The 20,155-nt window shown below is 43.4% G+C and overlaps 2 protein-coding genes across 3 annotated transcripts; one reads left to right on the plus strand and one right to left on the minus strand.

Annotated features, from left to right (window-relative positions):
- The first annotated feature begins 16 nt into the window (after positions 1 to 16).
- Positions 17 to 3,105, plus strand: LOC147238562 (uncharacterized). 2 transcript variants are annotated; one of them, XM_086196857.1, is made up of 4 exons: positions 17 to 352; positions 430 to 541; positions 619 to 707; positions 1,378 to 3,105. In XM_086196857.1, the coding sequence occupies exons 1-4, from the start codon at positions 329 to 331 to the stop codon at positions 2,092 to 2,094; spliced, it is 942 nt and encodes a 313-aa protein (XP_086052983.1). In that variant the 5' UTR covers positions 17 to 328; the 3' UTR covers positions 2,095 to 3,105. The 2 variants fall into 2 exon arrangements, with proteins under 2 accessions (XP_086052983.1, XP_086052984.1); XM_086196858.1 differs by having other exon boundaries at positions 619 to 692.
- Positions 2,642 to 19,416, minus strand: arhgef15b (Rho guanine nucleotide exchange factor 15b). Its single transcript, XM_086196852.1, has 16 exons — positions 19,106 to 19,416; positions 12,920 to 13,414; positions 10,719 to 11,684; positions 10,591 to 10,636; positions 9,517 to 9,569; positions 8,992 to 9,266; positions 7,753 to 7,913; positions 7,486 to 7,638; positions 7,255 to 7,384; positions 5,881 to 5,955; positions 5,580 to 5,672; positions 5,334 to 5,488; positions 4,527 to 4,691; positions 4,315 to 4,400; positions 3,724 to 3,828; positions 2,642 to 3,444 (listed from the first exon to the last, which is right to left on the minus strand). Exons 2-16 carry the CDS (start codon positions 13,326 to 13,328, stop codon positions 3,275 to 3,277), a joined length of 3,042 nt encoding a protein of 1,013 aa, XP_086052978.1. The 5' UTR covers positions 13,329 to 13,414; positions 19,106 to 19,416; the 3' UTR covers positions 2,642 to 3,274.
- Positions 19,417 to 20,155: the final 739 nt, after the last annotated feature.

The raw sequence follows: 20,155 nt of genomic DNA on the forward strand, positions 1-20,155 counted from the left end.
AGGTTTTTTTTTTTTTTTTTTTTTTTTTTTTTTGGTAGCCACTATAAAGCCTCTCTGTAAAGAGGCACTTGACTGACGACTAATTTTAAATTTTATTCACTTGCTGTACTGATTCAGTGGAAAAAATGCTGGGAACTTCCACTCAATTAAATTGGCAACAACGCTAATGGTGCAAAACTTCTACATGCAGCATCACATGGTTAAATTAATCAACAATGCTACCTACTACCTGGGGGCAGCCAGTAGGGGGCGCTAGTTGTATAAGCGTACAACGTTGAGTGGCGTCCCCCTGATACAAAACGATAATGCTGCAAATGTAACCTGAACAATGAACTCCAAAGGATTTGTACATGTAGGTTTCACATTACTTTTATTCCAAATTGATATCTTTTATCCAGGTGACTAAGCTCCGTGTTATCCTAAAACCAGAAGCCCGGAGAGGCGGTCGTCCCCCCCTTCTGCAGCAGAACCCTGCACCACCCCTCCCTGCTAACTCTGTACATGGCTGCAGGCTGTGACCTCCATCACACCTCCCAACCAGGTGAGTCAGGTCCGCCGAGGTGTGTCCCAGCTTACCCCCAAAGCTGTGCAGCTATGGTGATGGTATGTTCTCTCCAGTCCTTCCCCTCATCCCGCCGGAGGTCTTCTACACCGATCCCACCTCCCGCTGTCGAAGACGGATCCCCAACACGGTGAGCCAGTTCAGGGTAAGTGTGCAGTGGTCCAGCTTTATACTGTAACCCTCACAAAGTAACTATTTAAATATTTCTGAAATATGTAATATCCATCGGAAATGAAGTGACAGATCCTAGCTCCTTGCCAAAGTTAATTTGTTAAACCCAAGAAAAGTCTGACTTGAGATCAGTCTCAGGATCAACCTGTTAATTATCCATGTAACACACTTTTTGGGTCATTTTTGTGCATTTTGTGAGGATGAGTTTGGAAATCTTAATTTGTGTCTGTTTCAGACAACACTGAGAACGGATTCGATGATTCAAAAGGGGGCCCACTGTCCCCAGGTTCGGTCTGACCCCAGTGTATTTTGTGGGGAGGGTAAAGCTTACGGAGGGGTTCAGACGGGGCAGAAGATTTAATAAGATTGGTCCTGGAAGACAGAGCTAATGAAACTAGAGCGCTGGAGGGAAATTGATGCAGGCAGAAGTATTAAAAGAAATTAAAAAAACGAAAAAAAAAACCTTCATTTTGAATCCCTGAATTTATTGGGCGAAATGGAACCGTGACCTTGCTATGGCGCTGTTCGCTATAAACACACTTGGCTACTTTTGAGAGGTATAATGTAGGTGTAAAAGCAAAGTTGATATTTTACCGTTATGTATAATCAGAAAAATGTGATATCTGACAATTCTGGTTTCCCAGGCTCCTGACTGCTTTCAGCTCATCACTCCACCACCAGTCATGTCTGCCTGTGCTGCGCCGCCAAATTCCCCGGACCCGTTCAGTTCCAGGCAACATCCCTTTAGAGACTTGGGCAGTCCTATCTTGAGAGTCCACATCCTCAGCCCACCTGTGCACCCCAACCAGGCGGTGGTCCAACTGACCCAGGAAGAGGACCAGACAATAACCAACCTTCTGAAGCTGCACCACCAAGATCCTCCCCAAATGGACTCAACTAGTGTGGAAGGTTCTCAGATGCTTAGCAGCCCAGGTTTTAGCCACTCTGGATCTACGTACTCAACTGAGAACCCATGTAGTGTTGTGCAGTATCCAAAAGAGGCTGAATTGTTAAGCCACTGGTCGGATACAGAGCTTAAAGCAGCTCACACCCTCTTGAATCAATTTAGCCTGATGGAGGGGGACCTAAACCACCAGAATCCAGCAGCAACACCCCCTAGTCATGTTCCCTACTCACCCAAAAGCTTTAGCTGCATCATGGAGAAAGAGGGACCGGGTTGGATGGAGGGTAGGAATTCTGAGGTTCATGAGAGGCATCTGGCACCCTTTTCCCCTCGGTGGTGGTCTTCCACATCCTCTGTCATTTTTGTGAAGGAAGAAATACTATCAGATTCTGAGAGAGATGCAGTAGAAGTACTCCTGTCTCTCGGGGATGAGGCTGCGGGGGATCTTATGCAGTGATGCGTCCTGGATTATAGTTTCCCACAGAAATGTGACTGGTGTCCTAGAAGTTTCACCAAGAAGGCAACTTCATGTCCCTGTGTTGCTTCTGCCTCATGTTGACCAACCGTTGGATGGTTCTGTCACAGGTAAGCAAAGAGGTTCTGACACCTGATTCAACAAGTGGCGATCTTGCATGGCCCCCCACCAGGACGGTGGTGGTCTCGGGTGTCACAGATATCTTCCCCTTCATTTGAAGACACTTGATGATGGCTCATATCTCCAGATTTTTTTTCTCCCTCTTTTCCTAAACTTAGTAGCTGCCTGTGACAGAACCATCCAAAGGTTGGTCAACATGAGGTACCGATATCACAGGGACGTAAGGTTTCTTTCTGGCTGAAACGTCTAGGACAGCCCACGTTAATTACCAGTTAAAGTTCTTTGAAAGTAAATGTTTGCCACCCTGGTTTGTGGTCTGTGGGGTTAAAGATTGGGTTTTTTTTCTCAACATTTTTTACACTTGATTATTGCACAAAGTACAGATGCGTTACACAGAAACAAACCTTGCTAAAAAGACCTTATTTTTTATTAAAAGCACTACTTGTGTTTTGTAGGAGATGTAATATTTACAGCCGTGTACATTCACAGGTGAAGACAGTCAACATCATAACTACTGGACAGAGTCTGAAGTAGAAGTACAGCAGGATATTTACTTGATGCAGCATCCTGATAGAAATCTTGTATTAAAGGCACTTCCTGTTACGACTTTCTGTATGTTGCTGCAAGTTGACACGTGGTTTCTTTTTTACCACATTCATGCCATATTTTGTATAGTAGTCACAATGATGACAGGTTACTATGAATGGCAGGAATGAGCTTTAGGGTCATGTGATGTCACTGGGAACGCCCAGCTCTTTTCTTTCCAGCGTGTTGACATCTATAAAGGCTGATCCGGCGGTGGCGGGAACGAAAGTGTTGGTTTAGTAACAGCTGAACGCACGCAGGTGTCACATGCTCAATAAAAATATGTAAACTCAACAGTCCAGCGTTGCTCTCTGTTAATGTTTGATTACGTGAGGGCTTCAAGTAGTGAACCATCAGTTCAAGTTTAAAACACGTGTGCTGCGGTATAAATAAGTTGATGACGGTCGCGTCATTTAGTCAGACCAAGTCCCTCATCAAGAGTTAGTCAACCCAGATCCTAATTAAGTGTACGGCTTTTGCTGTTGGTGACGATGCTGGCAGCCTGAATGACTCGGTAGCGTTCTCTGAGGTTCCGTCTCCTCACGTGCTCGTTCGTGATTTCGATGACGTTCCCTATGGGGAGCCAACCCTTCTGGCCGTCAGACAGGCGGCTGCCTTCGTACCAACCTGGAGAAAAATATAAGTAGGCAGGGTAGGAGGGAGGAAGGAGGACAAACAGGGTGGTTTCTGTATCGTTCATGCAAGAAAGTGGAAAACAAATCAATAAACTGCTACGGTGCGGGATGGAGGATGGAGGCGGTCATGAGGATCAGGGTTTATACACAAGCAGAGGCGAGGGTGGGGGGCATGTTAATGATGTGGTAGGGTCCACAAAATCTGCTGATGAGCCTAAAAAAAATTGACACAACAGACGCAAGTACCTGTTAATCCCGTTTGCTTTCTTACCTTCGTTGGTTTTGCGGATGATGTTGATGATCTCAGTGGGCTCCAGGGTGAGCTCGTCTGCCTGCTGGGCGATGTACTGCTCCACACACTGGACCTGCGGACAGTCTGACACACACACACTCAACTTCAGCCTTGTTTCTTTTCACACTCAATACTGCACCGTCATTCCAATTTTTGCCCTTATTCCAAACCTAATGTTCTGACGAAACCTGGCCAATGGAAAGACGTTCCTGTAACAATCCAGTTTACATGCAGTAAATTCTGACTAGCTTATCTGTAAGACGTAGGGCGGAACCAGAGTCCGCTGTCATTGTTTCCCACCTGTAAGTTACAGTTTCTGCTCATTGGTTCAGGAAAGAAAGGCAAGCAAGTCACATTATTCTACTGTTTTACTCGACACATCACATGTATTTCAGCAGTTTAGCCGCACGTGACAGCATTGAGCTAGCATTCCAAATATGTTGTAAAAAAATGTCCAAGAATGCTGCTAAGACTGGATCTACATCAACAAAGCCCACGTTTCTAACAGGTACTGAATTCTGAATATCGTCAATTCTGGAATGTGTGTGAGTGTGACACGCTCATCCTCACCCCAGTCCTCATAAATCACTTCCTCATCATCCCTGTCCGGATTGGTGGGGTTGGGGAACGCCGCCATCCACCTGCGCATGTCTGACCTGTTGGCGGAAGAGTTGGAAAATCACTAGCGGCAAATCTTTGACGGGTTTAGTGTCCCAAAGAGGCTCTGTCCTATTTCAAATCCAGTTAAAGAATTCAAATGTGCAACGTTGATTCACACTGACTGGGACGGGGCTTTCAAGAGCCTCTCGTTTATGCGTCCCTGGTGGTTTTCCAGCAGTGTGAGGTTGAAGCAGTGTTTGTATGGCCCGCTGCCGCCGCCTTCTTCTACCGGCTGCACCTGCACCAGAGAGCGGTGAGCATGATCCAGTACCACGAAAAGCTCCGCACTGAAGAGAGGGAGACATTTATACATTTTTATTGGGAGGAAGTGGAATTAAAAAAAAAAAAAAATCAGTAGTGAACCATCATCTGACTAATGGTACACGTTTCAGTATATCTGTGATGATCTAACTAACCGTAGCTTTACACAAATCCCTGACTGCTAAGCTAATCTGGGGTCCAAAAGTGGAGCCAGTCAACATTTTCTATAAAAGTAATGTTTCGACTACTGATAGAAAAGATGCCATTCATTCAGAAAAAGAGGGGTGTTTTTTCTGAATGAGATATTTTACTAAAATTTTTTTTTTTTTTTAAATCAATAAATGAGAATTTTTTCCAAAAAAAGAAAAAACCTGCTGTTCTTTTTTTTTTTTTTTTTTAAATCAAATGATTGCAATATGCTTCCGGTTCAGCGCAAAAAACTGCATTTTGTCAAAAAAAAGAGAAAAGAAAAGCAAGCAACAGTTTTCCAGCTTTCTGCAGTGAAATCACCAGCGTTATGTGATAAACAGTGCTGGGTTTTTGAAACCCTCGACAGGTCCATATATACCGCGGACTGCTGGCTGACTGCATTCCTTTATGCAATGGCTGAACATTGTGCTGTTGCGGCAGTTTGTGCGGTAACAGTGGCGATCTCATCCCTGCCTCACCCCTTCTTGGCAGCAATGATGAGCAGGTCGTTGAACAGAAAGAGGTAGACGGGAGTGAACTTGGCTCTCATGTTGAAAATAGTTCCTCCTTTGGACATTTCCAGGAGCTCGCCCTTCTTTTCCAGGTAGCGAGTCTGGGAGATGATAGGGATAGCCTGGGGGGGGGGGGGGGGGGGGGACCAGAGGCATTGATGTTGTGTCCAAACATCCAAATAAATGTAATTGTGCGCGTGCGTGTGTGTTTACCTTGAGCTTGTCGAACTCCAGTGTTTTAGAGATGTGGATCAACTCCTCCATCTGTCTCATCTTCCCCACCTGTGTGTTGCACTCGTCGATGATCTGTGATTCGGGTGAGGTGAGGTGATTTGTCGTTGATCTGCTTCTTTCTTTTACAAAGACTTTTGTTTAAGCAAACTGTGACTCATGTTACCGCTCAGCTATCACAACAGAAAATCATTCTGTCTGGCGATGGATGATGTTACATTTCCAAAGTCAAATTATGCGTACAAAGGCCGGAGAGAGTGTGTGTTTGTGTGGGGGGGTTTACCTTGGACAGCGAAGCTAAAGCCTTGGAGGCCATCTGCTCTTCTTTCGTCCCTTCTTTTGTTCTCTTCAGGATGTTCTGCAACCACAAACAACAACTTTCCATTTCTGCAGCGAACAAACACATCAGCGGGATACATTTCTCCATCGGAATGCAAACATGAGATCTAGGTAAGGCGAGTTTGGCCAGGGGTCAAGATTCTAGTGACGAGGAAGATAACGATGGAATGAGGGCATTCCACGGAGCAACGCAGCGTGATGAGCGTTTCTTTTCAATAGCTTCTAGGTGGAAACAAATCCTTGCTTTGTTTAAACACTTAAAATATTTAAGGGTTGCACAGACTAACTGCATTGTAGTCACGCTCTACTAACATCGTGGTGACATGGACCTCAGGAGAGGAAAACTGGCTCACTTTTACTCACACACACTGAAGTCAGACCTTCCTCAGGACAGAACGAGTAAATAACCATTTGGTTTTGTTGATGCTGCCGTCTTAAAGGAGCACGCCAACATTTTGGGAAATGCGCTTATTGACCATCCCCTTTAGAACCAGACAAGAAAACAGATTCTCCTCTCTCCTCTGTGCTGCATTTGAGACCCATTAGAAACCTTCTGAACACGAGTTAGCTTCACAACATGACTGGTAGTGGATGAGGAGAGTGAGAATATCTCTGTCTTGTTTAGGATCTCGTCCAAAGTTTTGAGGTGCTGCAGGAAATCACAGCACACAGTTGGGAAGGTAGTTCCTGCTAATTCTATAATTACAATGTCTCATAATTGTTTTTGTTTTTGATGGCATATTTCACCCAAATGGCCATGGATGGGAAGTGTTAGCATACATCTTTTTTGTTTAGGGTCTTGGATTCCAAAGTCATCTTCCTCGTCCACTCTTACAAAATCGGCCATGATCGGTAGCAGCAGTCATCGAACTTTTAATTTTGTTGGCCTAAGTTTTGAGGTGCTACGTCAAATCACTGCACCTGGCCAGGAAAGTAGTTCCTGGTATGTGTCAGATTGTAAAATGACAATGTTCCAAAAATGTTTAATTATTTCAAAGCAAATGTTACGCAGGACTCTTATTACGTTAATGCACCTAAAACCACTTTGGAAAAATGTGTATTTGATGACTTTTGAGGTATGCTACCACTTTCCATACACTATCATTCATCGTGCTAAGCTAACTAGCGGGTCTCAGCTCTCTGATGCACAAACAGAGCAGAAAAGGGTCTCTAGCTTCTTGTCTGGCTTTTGGGAGGAGGGAAAAAAAAAAAGAGTATTTCTAGAAAAGGTGGCAGACGTTTCTACTTCATGCTACTAAATACTGTATTCTAAATTTCTACACCCGGATTTGATCACACTTTCTGCTTTATGACTCACCTCAATGAGCATCTTGATACGTGTTATTCGCTGAAAAGGCAGCAGCAAGAACGACATGAAGGGCAGGCGCTGGCACTGAGGCGACTCCTGAAGGCGATTGATGACTGTAGCAAATTGCACATTTTCCTTCCTGGAGATACGAAGGATAAATTAGACAAAAGCACAAGAGAAAAGGCGGATGTGTGAGAGGCAAACATTTGAATCTGAGACTAAATATGTGGTTTTCCGTACATGAGTCTGGTGTAGGTCTGCTCCTGGTAGATCTGGTTGCGGACGTAGTCGATGTAAGCTGGGAAGTTGTGCTGTGCATGGTAGTGGATGATGTCACAGATGTCTGAAAAAACAATGTCTTCAAATATACGGTCCTCAAGGTCCTTCAGGAACCTGCCAAGTCAGACAGTATCAATGTTTGCCCCAATTCAGGAAATGTTGTTCTACCGTCTCTTTGTAATCTTTCTCTTTCTACTTCCTTTTATTCTTCCCTCTGTCCTTTCTCACCTCTCGCTGACCTCGCGGACTCTCAGGATGTTGGAAAAGAGTGTCTTCCTGTCTCTGATGATCATGGCCTCTTCTAGATCGCGGTTGTCCTGGAAGTGTTCCGTCAGAACCCGCAGGGATCGAAGGTACGAGGCTTCCGAGGTCAGAACCTCAAACATACTCTAGGAGGAAAAGGGCAAGGACTGATACAGTGATGCTTCAGTTTTTTTTCCTAAATTACGCGTTAATTACAGAAAACAGAGCAAATCTTATTATCCTCACAAAAGTGCAATATGCGTCTGTACCCTTTCCAAATCAAGGAACTTTTCCAGATTTTTCTCATGACTGTTTGATCCGTGAGGAATGATCCCAGAACCATAGCTTGTAGACGGAAAATCTGATGTTGGTATCGCAATTGGCAAGTAACCCAGGGATAAAATAAAAAATCTGCAACATTTTAAAAGGTTACAAATGGTCAACAATAAGAAAGAATTTTGAAATGTTTTGTAAATTCTATTTGTAAAATATATATATATATATAAAATAAACATATTTATTTACTCTGCACATGAGCCATCGTTGTTTTGGCAGCTGCTTCAGTATTAATTCCTAACATGCATGTCTGTTGTTGGCAGGGAGGAGGAAACCACTCAGACATGGAATAACACACAAAATCCTCAAAGAAAAGACCCAGGATGGCTGGAATTTGATCCCAGGACTTTCTTGCTGTAAATCAACAGTTCTGAACTCCCCCCCCCCCCCCCACAACTGTAAATGACAGATTTAATTAAGATAAATGAGAAAATGAGAAGGAAAGCCAAATGATATAAATATCAAATGATTTCCTTTCAAGTTTCGCTTCTATCATGTTGTTTAATTTCTTTGCAAGTTCATATATTTAGAGAGCTGCAAATCAAGTTGAGTTCTGTTGACATTTAATTACAAAACGTGATATAATCTGGAATGATTTTATTAAATAATATAATATATATAATAATTATTAAAATGCGACAGCTGGAGAAGAGAGAAGCCTTGGATCAATGTTAAATAAATGTAATTTATTTAATTTGGTCGGTCTTGGAAGATTTTGATCTTTTTTGAAAGTATTAATGTTTGTCTTCATTCATTTTCCCACAATAATATAATTAATTTGTTCCTGGATTCTTTGAAAGTCTTGTGTGTGGAATCGCTATGATGTAGTGGTGCAGAGTGGACTACATTAGTTTAAGGTGTGATACGGCCCATCTAGGGTCTCCTCACCTCCTGGTACTTGCACTGTTCAGGACTGAGCTGCTCCAGAGCTCCACTGTCCCGTACTGCTGGCAGGTCCTGCCACAGGGTGCTCTGGCCTGGGGAGGGAACGGGGCTGCCTCTGGCTGCTCCGTTTCCAGCTCCACTGGCAGTCCCAGTCCCAGACCTACGGGCAATCCAGTCCATGGCATAGTCTGCACTTGTTTTACTGATATTACGGCAAACTGTCTGCCGGCGGATCTCTTTGGTGATGACAGTGGCGCGGTACGTCTGATACAGAGGCTCTGAGGGGAATCGAGGGTATGGAACAGGTCAACATGATGAACCATTCTATGGCAAACAGCGTTTCCAACGGGGGCCATTACTTTAAAAACTAAACCGGCTCATCAACTACACCTCCACTGTCAGGAAACATTTAAAACAGAACCCTTTTAATTGCCTGTGCTGTTTCAACTAAATTGAGCCTTGTGGTGGGACTCAAATATTTCTAATCATGTATCTGTACAATAATCCAGTCACAGGTGTGTTGCGTACCATCCTGAAGCCGCGACTCCCAGCTGAGCGCAGACTCCATCTTGAACGGGCGCCTGAAATGGGACAAACGGAGCGAAGCCTAAGTACATGCGATATGGAACCAAACTCTCTACGGAAAGGGTGAGAGTAACTGTCAGTGATTTTGCGCAAGAACATTTATACGGACTTCAAAAGGTAAAGCTGGTGAAGTTTCAGATTTTCAAATGAACTAATATGGTGATAGTCTGTCTTCCAACATCTCATCTCTATTCACGGATTCTGCATATAAATCCAGATTCTGTAGGCGAGGGACAACATGTTGGGAAAGGGAGGCTTCTGGTTTCCGTGCCTCGGTTGCGTCCATGTAAACAGTCCGTGTGGAGTACAAAAGAGACAGAACGCATTGGCCAAAATGCAATGTTGTAATCTGATGATTTAACGAACCCATCATAGTGGTTTGAAACTTTCAACTGAGTGTTACCTGGCTGATACAGAAACAATTGGCTCAAATTTGTCGTCTGTCAACTCCATTCAAACGTCCCAAGCTGCGTAACAGACTGTAAACAATGAGCGGCAGACGGAAGTCTACAAACTCCAAAATACAGGCCTTGTTCCCAGTGGCCAAGTTTTCAGACACAGCTGATGAGTCCTGAGATTTATCAACATCTGACGCTGAACAGATTTCAAGTCCATCACAAGGCTGTCACGATTGCCTAGGGGGAATTTAGGGTTTACAAATGACCTAACTTGCATGTTTTTAGTATGTGGGAGGAAACTCGACTGAGGGAGAACTTGCAAATTTCACAGAGAGTCGGATTCCGTCTCAGAGCCTTCTTGCTGTGAGGCGACAGTGCTAATCACTTAAAAATTGTCATGGAAATAATACACCAACACCCTCAGCCTTATCCTTAAAACTAACCTCACATGATGGACAGGTGACTGATGCTAGAGCTCATGGGTTTCAGACTCCTTGCTAGTGCGTCTACCTCCCATGCCGATGGCACAAGTCCAGTGGCGGATGGTGGCTTACACAACTCAGGTAACTATGATAAAGTCTGGGGTGGAATATGAGAAGAACAGAAAGTTAGAACTCACGGTCCTTCCACGGTGTCCTCTTTCTCTCCTTCATCTTCCTCTCCTTCTAAAAGATGTGGTAAGAACACTTTCACTTTCACAGAAACTTCTCATCACCAATCAAGGATAGTTTCGGGTTCCTTACAAACCTTTCTTAGGTGTAAGTGATTGCAGTGAGGCGCTGCTGAGCCTCCTTGGATCAGTCTTTGGTGGCGGAGGCGGGGGTCTGTGAGGCTGGAGCGGGCTGGTTGGTGGTGGAGTAATGGCTCGCTGGGGGCTTAGGCTGCTGGTAGTGGAGCTGCTGGGGGATGAGGGTCTCAACGAGCGCCACTCCTCCAGTGTGGGCTGGGGGAGAGGAATGCCACCCCGGTGCACTGGCGTGAGGTTACGGCTGTCCTGAGAGACCGGCATCCGTGGTGGGACAGCCGGTGGGACGTCACCTTTTGAGGCTTCATCCATCTGGAACTCTGATGTGGGGTCTGAGGTGCTGTAGGAGAGTTTTGACTGACGTATTGGCTTGCGAACTTTAATAAGAGGAATATCCAGTTCCTTACACACTGACGTGCTCTTTTGGGGAACAGAGTCAACCACAGGAAGTATGGCCTCATAAATGTCTTCTTCCTCAACTAGAGCAGGTCTGTGGAGGACTGGCGGTGATTGACACTGTTTTGGGGGCACAGGGGGAGAGTGAGAGCGAGTGACGGCGAGTGAGGTGAGGACTGAGTGAGGTCCGGGGTCTGAACGCCTCCGGTGACCCTCGCTGATTAAAACATCCAGTGAGTGGTGGAACTTTGCTTTTTCCTGTCTCAACACCTCACCCTCATCCACTGTCCTGTCCACCTCATCCTCTGCTTCACTGTCCTCCTCCTTGTCTCCATTCTGGCCATCCTCCCACCTCTGCTCCTCCGCATCACTACCATCCTCCTCTCTCTCTGCCTCCACCACCTCCTCCTCTTCCACCGGCACCCATATCAGTTTCATACCAGGTCTCTGAAGGTGGCATACGCAGCTGCAGCCAGGCTCACAGCACGGGCTGACAGGTGTGACTGGACTGTGCTCCACCTCTGATTCCCCTCCACCCACCAGCTGGACCTCCACCTCTTTTCCATCAGGTGCTGTGTCACAAAATGGTAAATAACTGTAAATGTCTTCCTCAATTGTAATACACACCCCTCACAACCCTAAAACAGTAAGTGGTGTCATCAAATATTCATGGAATGTTTAGAGTGTCACTTCAGAAAAAAAAGGAAATCCAGTATTGACACGAGGAAGGGGAAGGTGAAGGTTCAAGGGCTCATGTGGGAATATGGGAGAGGAAAAGAAGGGATGGATTTTCCTGTATCAGCAAATACAGATGCAATATAGGATGTGTTTCTTGTCATGTGGCTCATTTAAAAAATGCATTAAGGGACGTTTTTTTAAAAATCAGCAAATTTAATAAAAAAAAAAAAGAAACAATCAGTTGTTTTGACATAAAATGCAATTTAGAGACATTCCCTCGTTCATTCAGAGGTTATGATAAGTAAATAAATGATGTAAAATTCCTGGAACTCAAAGGATCTTATCTGATTTTAGGATGGTAATTCTATGCCAGTATCTGATAACATTTACAATTGTTCTTAGGGGAACAAAAACAGGGAAGTGAAAGAGAACACACAACCAACAAAATACTATGAGTTCCTATTTTGTTGAGTTAAATTGATCATTAAGACACAGCAAAGAACGTTTTTAAGATGAAGACTGTGATTGGAAAGTCGCCATAAACTATGACGGGGTACTGCAGGAGGATGATGAGGTGGGATGAAGATCTTTTCATACAGTTGGTAATCAGAGTGAGTGCGACTTCTTGCATTGATAACGTGAACACACACACACTTACACACACTTACACACACTTACACACACTCGTCTGGTCAGCTGACTGAACCTGTTTAACAGTACACTCATGACATACATTATGGTTTCGGTTGCGTAATATGATATTAATGTGTAATGTCTATGTACCTGAACTCACTCAACCTACAGGATGTGTGTGTGTGAGACTCTCAGGACATGTGGAAGAAGGAAAATATGCATGTTACACTCTGACCTCTGTCCTTTGCCACCTTTTAATGGCAGCCCAATGAGAAATGTTGCACAACTTTTAAACTATTTTCAAGAAATCACATGACAGCTTCTTAATGCTTACTGAATTCATTAAGATGACTAGAAAATAGCTTAATTTAATACTTTCCCAGGAAATTTGCTTTGCACACATGCATGCATGAGCAACAAAATTATAAAACATTAAAAAAAAAAAAGCAGCCAATCAAACCCCTCCTTCCTAAGACCTGAGTAAGAACCAGTGTACCTGATCGACTTCCTTCGGCCCCGATGCCGTCCCCCTCCTCAGGTCCCAGACTCTTCTTCTGCAGGATCCGGCTCCTCTTCATGGGCAGCGGTGGCGCCTGTTCTCCTACATGCAGCTGCAGGCTGGTGCGACCCGGTTTGGGTTTTATGGTAGGCGGCTTTTTGACCTCCTTAAGTTCTGCAGAACCATTAGTGAGTTGTTCCCCAGCATCATTTGGAACCACTTCCTGTTTACTAAACTTGTTCACGATCCTCTTGACCTTCCCGGCAGGTAAACCTGGCACACTATCCTCAAGAGGAGGGGAGGTGGTCTGGGTCAACGGCTTTGGGGGGATTTCGGGTCTTGGTTTGGCCTCAGGTTTGAGCGGTGAAGGTGATGGTGGTCTCTGAGTTGCTTCAGGGACAGACATGGTTGCAGATGAGGCGAGGGGATCTTCTCTTCTGTTTCCGCCCTGACCAATCAGAGGCCAGGCTTATGGTTCAATGGCATCCTCACCTGAAGAGTAAAGATACAGATTATCAGAGACTATCAGAAACATCCGAGTTTCCAACATAAATCCCATGATAACTAAAGTTTCAGAAAAGGACCTCAACCTCCACACCAAAATATCTGGCTAACTGGTTGCTACAAAGCCGTCACCCCAGGATGCGCGACGCCTACAACGCATCCTGAGGGTAATGTGCCATGAATGAAATTCTCCCCAAAACTGCAAAATATCATCATCCAGCAAAAGCTTTGCTGGCTCGGTCACGTCATCAGGACGCCGAAAGAGGGCGTACCAAGTAAAGGGCTGTACGGACCCAGCTGTCCAACCTTCCATCAGGTGTCAGTTCTGTCAACAATGGGTGCAAAACCCTGAGGAGGACCAAGGTAAGCTAAGGATCAGGGACGTCAGAAGAGACAATGAAACCGGTTCAACAACTCCACCTCCAGTCAGTTCTTTCATCAGTTCTGTCAGTGGCAGACAGCGTGGATTGTGGAGAAGGCTCCACAGCCACAGGAAGAGTGACACAAAGCAGAGGAAGGATTGACAGTCTTAAGCGAGCAAGTAACTTCCCACTATCTTATGAAAGCATAAAGAACTGAAAACAGTACCATACTTCATACAAATACTGTAATCCAGTCTTTCAATTACAGAATAATACTAAAATCAGACTAAGCACTCAAACCCCCACCAGTTCAGGGCCTCACAGGAGATGGACTTTGCACTCTAAAGCGCCAGCAAGAACACAAATGAAACTAGGTGGTGTAAAACCACCTCAGGTTTACTTTAGAGCTCCGACCCCATAAATTGATTATTCTGTTGAAAGGTTCCTTGAAAACTCTCTTTAAATTCTGATTTATTCATGACTCACAGCTTCGGACACTGTTTCCTCCATTTGCTGGTTTAACGGTTTGATGTGTTCGCAGTGTCAGAACAACAAGGATCAATTTAAAGTCATATATTGGATGTGGATCGATACTGGCCGATATGTGCCTCGTTGATTCCCCCTGGCAAATATGATGGCACAATGGATGTTTATCTGTTTATCGAGCAAACAACAAACATAAGTAACAAACATGAGACTCAGTACTGGCAAAAACAAAGAATAAAACTGGTATCGATGTTGGTACCAACAGCGGCCCAGAATTTCACAATCAGTCCATCTCATGTGTTTTGAAGGCCCCTGTGGGGCCAAGTGCCGAAAGGGTATCTCTTCAAATTCGGCTCATACATCCACTGGGACTCGAGGATGGACTGAGAGGGTTTTGGTGGTCAAGGATCGAGATCACTATCATCTAACATGAACGCAACATTTCAGGAACGCCATGCGGAGATTTCTTCAAAAGTTGGGCCAAATTTTACGTTGGGACTCAAGGATAACCTACCAAGAGTTTGGTGGTCAAAGGTCAAGGTCACCTCACATTAACACAACATTTCTGGAATGCTTTCAGAATCTGGGACGAAAGTCCACTGAGACTCAAGGATGACCAGCCAAGATTTTTATGGTCAAAGGTCACCGTCACCTCACATGTACATGATATCAGCCACATTCTCATTAACGTGATGTTTCAAGAACAACTTAGAAGGAAATTATTTAAGTTTGGCACAAATGTCCACCGGGACTCACGGATGACCTGCAAGCCTTTTGGTGGTCAAAGGTCAAGGTTGCTGTGGCAGGCAGACGTTGTGGAGGCATGCGTCCACAATGCGGTATTTTAAGTTTCATATAAGCCTTGGTGGAGGTCTGCGTTCGTGAGTTTTCCCCTCTAGTTTGTGAAATTGCTGGCTTTTAATTCACAGTACGATGACTTCTTGTTTTACTTTCTACTTTAGTTGTACTCACAGGTGCATCCACACCCCAGTACATCTGCTCCAATTCCTTCAAGGTTCAAATACTGACACGTTTCCTCAATCAAAGCACTCCGGTTATTCAAATGAAGCAACCAAATAACTTCCCTGTGCCCGTAAGCATCTCTTTAAAGAATCATGACAACAACAAATGAAAATGAAACTCGACTTCTCTTCAGAGCTACCAAACGGCCACGCTGCAGATTCTTCTCCCCATGTGTTTTATATTTATGTGAATGCGACAGCTGATGCAATCCCAAACCAAACATGTGTTAGTCATCTTCTGACTCACGCAGAAAATAGAGCAGAAACAAAGAAAGAGGACAGAAAAATCCTGCTGCGCTCAACACTTTGAGGGATAAATTTAGCTGCACACATTTCACATCACAACCATCAGTGAAAGGCTGTGACAATGAATTACTGTAATCCGTTACTGACTAATAAACTGTGTTGTTTTATTTTGTTAATCCGTAGTGAGTCATTAGTTGTGCACAAATGGAAGACAATCTGGTCAGGCAGGTGTCGATCTTAATAAAATCTCTGTTACAATCATATAAACTAGCAGGAACAAGAAGGCAACGATTTGAATTAGTGCAGAAAAATACAATTTTGGCATAACGAATGACTTTTTTGGGGGGGCAGATCCATTAATAATTTGCCAGAAATAAAACTTAAATGTGTCATAAATTTGAGTTTTTAGTGCTTTTCTCAATTCTATAAGCTTATAAACTCAATGTATTTGGCCAAACGATTTATTGGGCTGTTTTTTTTCTGTTACTTATTGGCATTTTATGGACTGAACACAATCTGGTTCTGCAAGGGTCTGGTTGTAAATCTCTCAAAACCTGAAAATCAATTAAAATCCACTCTTGCACAAACCTCTTTTATTAATCTTGCGATACGTTGATCATAGGTTAATTAACCCTCAGGTGTAAAGTTCTACAATTCTACAATTTCATTTAGCAGACGCTTTTGTCCAAAGCGACGTACAACACAAGCAAGAATTTAGACCTAATTAAGGAAAAGTCCATAGGAAGCGCAAAAGTGCTTCAGTTGTGATTTGGTCACAGGTACTGCCATCTAGTGGCAGAAGAAGTCTCGCCCCCCCACAGTTGGTGCTACATAATCACTAAGTGCTGGGTCTTGGACCCTCTGACTGATTCTAACCCACAGAGGAGAAGAGTCAGGTTCAGTGCCTCGGTGCTCTCTGAACAATTGAGTCTTCAATTGTCTCTTCAAAGTAGAAAGGGACTCAGCAGAACGCACAGAGTTCTGTAGTTCGTTCCACCATTTGGGAACAACAGAAGAGTCTGGCTAGAGATTTGGAGCAGCGCTGGGCTGGAAGCACCAGGCGTCTTTGGCATGCAGAGCGTAGTGGGCGAGAAGGAGAGTAGACCTGGATCAGGGATTCCAGGTAGGCTGGAGCCGTACAATGTGTGGGACACATTGTACGATAAACTTAGGTCGGACAGGCGGCAGCGGTAGTCGGTGTCCTAGCTCGATGGACTCGCGCAGGTAGACCCGCAGGTCTTTACCTTTTGTGGTATTAAACGCTTTGTGGGCTGACGCTCAAGCGCAGTCTGTGCTGTTAGATACCTGACCACAGTCACAGCTGTTTCCAGCTTGACTAATTGCGCCCGGCTGAACCGCCCCTGTTAGATTTCACTTGGGAAGCAAGCAATAGAGGGTGTGACCCGCGTCAGCTGACCTCACCTATTGTTGCAGAGAGAAAGCGAAACTCCAGTGCCAAGCACCTATCGACCCCCAACACAAAAACAAAACCAAGCAAGTTTTCAGCTTACCTAAGATGGCTCAACCTTCTTCTGTCTAAGATTCAGTGCTTGTTTTTCTGATGCAAATGTAGTTTGATCTTCGCGCACTTAAACTAGAACTATCGCTAGTTGCATCTTGACTCATTAAAAAAAATGCATTAATATAGATAATAAAGATGAACGATCCACGACCGTAGCAACTACAATCTGGTTCCTTTTATTCTTCTCTATTTATTGGTGCTTGAAGATACTGTGCACCTCCCTTAGGTGGGCCTCTTCATATTAAAACAAACAGAGAAGTAATAATGACCTTTAGTATGAATTGGACACTCCCTGTAGAAATATGCAACAAACATAAAAGCTGAGGGGTCCAAAGTCAGGAATGTTGGGAACCACTGGGATTGACAATAAATGCACAAACTGCATAAAAATAGTGAAAAGCTTTTAAATAAGGACCACTACTGATTGGAAAAAATGTGTACAAGCGATTTACATACAGTGTAGAAAAGATTCAAGGCTACACATTCATTTTAAAAGCTATTTAAAAAAAAAAAAAGGTCCAAAGTGGACAATATAGGCTGACATCAGCAGGCTGACAGTACAGGCAGCAGATAATTCAAAAAAGCTGTAGCAGGCAGCGCTCTCAAGTCAATAATGGCGCTGGTAGCTGTTTGTTATTGGGAAAGTGTAATAGCTGGTCGGGCCAGTTCAGAGAGATGCTGTGGAACTTATAATAAAAGAGACAGATGAGGTTTCAAGTTACACCCTGTCTGTCTGGAAAGCATTTGAGCGACTACACAATACTGGAGCTTAAAAGGATTTTAAACTTTTATAGTCGTGCACACCATCTTTTTTTCCCCCATCTTTTATTCTTCTTCATCTATAATTTATCATCTTCATTCTAGAGTTCTATGAATATTTCGGGGGCCAGAGCATACGACGAGTATCCAAGTATCGACCTGTCATCAACCTGACGTGCGTCAACTCTTTCTAGGTTTCAGTTTTGTCCCCTCCAGTTACAATCATTGTACCGAGTGTGACATATAAACCACAAAGAGAAGGGTGTGCTCACTCATAAAGGGGATGACACATCCTTCAAGATCAAATGAGACACTGCAGTTGAGGTTACACCCCCCCCCCCCCCATTTTCTTTCAATACACCCGCTTTTTTTGTCTCCCTTTTGCGCTATTGACCTGGTTAGTTCAATAGCAGCATCTTCAGTCTACTGGACACTCCAGCTGGGTCAGTGGGACACCCCCGTGTCCTGAAAAAATGATATATATATATATATATATATATATATATATATATATATATATATATATATATATATATATTTATATATATATATACACACACACATACATGATGTGATGCTATAAATCAGACCAGCTTGAGTGAGAACAATCCTTAAGTGCTTCCGTTCATTCAATAATATGTGGGTGTACATTAAGCCATCTGCTCTAGAAACTAATGGGTGTATTATTAAATTGTGTGTGTGTGTGTGTGTGTGTGTGTGTGTGTGTGTGTGTGTGTGTGTGTGTGTGTATGTGTGGTGTTGGTGGTGGTGGGGGGGCTTCTAGCATCAAAATACATGTAAGCTCCACGCTGGCCAGGAAGAGAGAGACGGAAAAGGTGTGTCGACAAGGAACAACACACACCCACATGAGCGGTGGGAGTCCTGGAAGAATTCGTGCGTTCCCATTCACACGTTAGCAATATGTTATTTAGCAATGTTTGTCATGGGATTAGCTTAGATTAGCCCAACAAAGAACTGCCAATTAACACACTTCCGTCCTTTTTTGTAATAAACAATGAAATGCTAAATATTATAGTTCCCCCTAGTTAGTATTAGCAGTATCAATTTAACATACTATCTTAAAATATGGAAGAAAAATATGCTGGCGTGTTCAAATTCAGTAAATTATTAACTTTACAGTAAAGCTATGTCAACCTAATCTTCCCGTCACAACATACGGGAACAGGTGCGTTCAGATTCTATTCACCAAACCGCGCCTCCTAAACAACTAATATTTAAGAAAAATGTTAAATAAATCGTAAAATAGTAAAAGGACACTCACCGGGTTTATTCAGACATGTCTGAATATTATTCTCCTGTAATTCGGCTCTACTGTTGGTCGTCCAACATAGTTAGCTAGGGAAAGAAAAGGCTTCAGGCTAGTGTATTAAAAACTTCCCACGGACCTCGTAAAAGCGGAAGTAAAATAGCCGGTTTAAAATGTCTACAACGTTGAAACAACCGTTTTTCTGTTTGTTTGTATTTGTATTTGTTGACCGGTTGTGTTAGGCGCTTGCATCCCCCTGCCGTTGTCTCTTCTTTGTTACCAGCAGCTTGCGTGTGAGGAGAGGACGGGAGGCAGGAGTGTAACAGCCCCCCTCAGGACGAAAACCGCCAAGTCACGCAGAACCCTATCCAGAGTTTCCGGTATTGCCTTTCAAAATAAAACCTTGGTCTACAGTTTGAGTTCACGGGAAAATAATAATACAGAGAAAACAATATTCTACAATGTTTACCGTAATATAAAAACTAGCTAACTCGTTTTTGTTTAATAATCAAGAACAATATGCCATTAAGTACAATAGATCTTCTTAGCTTTTTAAGGCTCCAACTATCTATTATTTTGGATGTCTTGCGCAAGTGGATGATTTACATTTTTTGAAAAAGAAGATTCTCAGTGTAGCAATTAGTCTTATATTTATGATAACGTTTTGAGTGATTTATTGTTGCAGCTCTATATGCTTGACACATTCTAATATTTGTTTATGACAGGAAATAATACAGTAAAACGCAGGCGGAAATTTCTTAAAATGGTTGTTGATATTCAGACCATATTAATCTAAAAAAAATGAATTACTGCAATGGACATAAAGAAAATACATCTAAATAGAATACAGCTTGTAATAACAAGTTAAAGATAGAAGAGACTGTTTTGCATTCAGTGCAAATATTCATGTGGAAGAAAATACATTACTTCATTATTGAGTTTCATCCTTTAAATTTTAAAGCTGAGAACGTTAAATAAGGTTAAAGGTTAAAAAAAATAACCCTCCAGCACAGTCTTCACACACATCTCCATACTGCCTCATTGATGGTTTAGCTACTTTCCATA

The sequence above is a fragment of the Aulostomus chinensis genome, chromosome 24 (genome assembly GCF_037954235.1).
Source record: "Aulostomus chinensis isolate RoL2024-O1b breed Wild chromosome 24, RoL_Achi_v1.0, whole genome shotgun sequence".
In the NCBI taxonomy this organism is placed as follows: domain Eukaryota; kingdom Metazoa; phylum Chordata; class Actinopteri; order Syngnathiformes; family Aulostomidae; genus Aulostomus; species Aulostomus chinensis.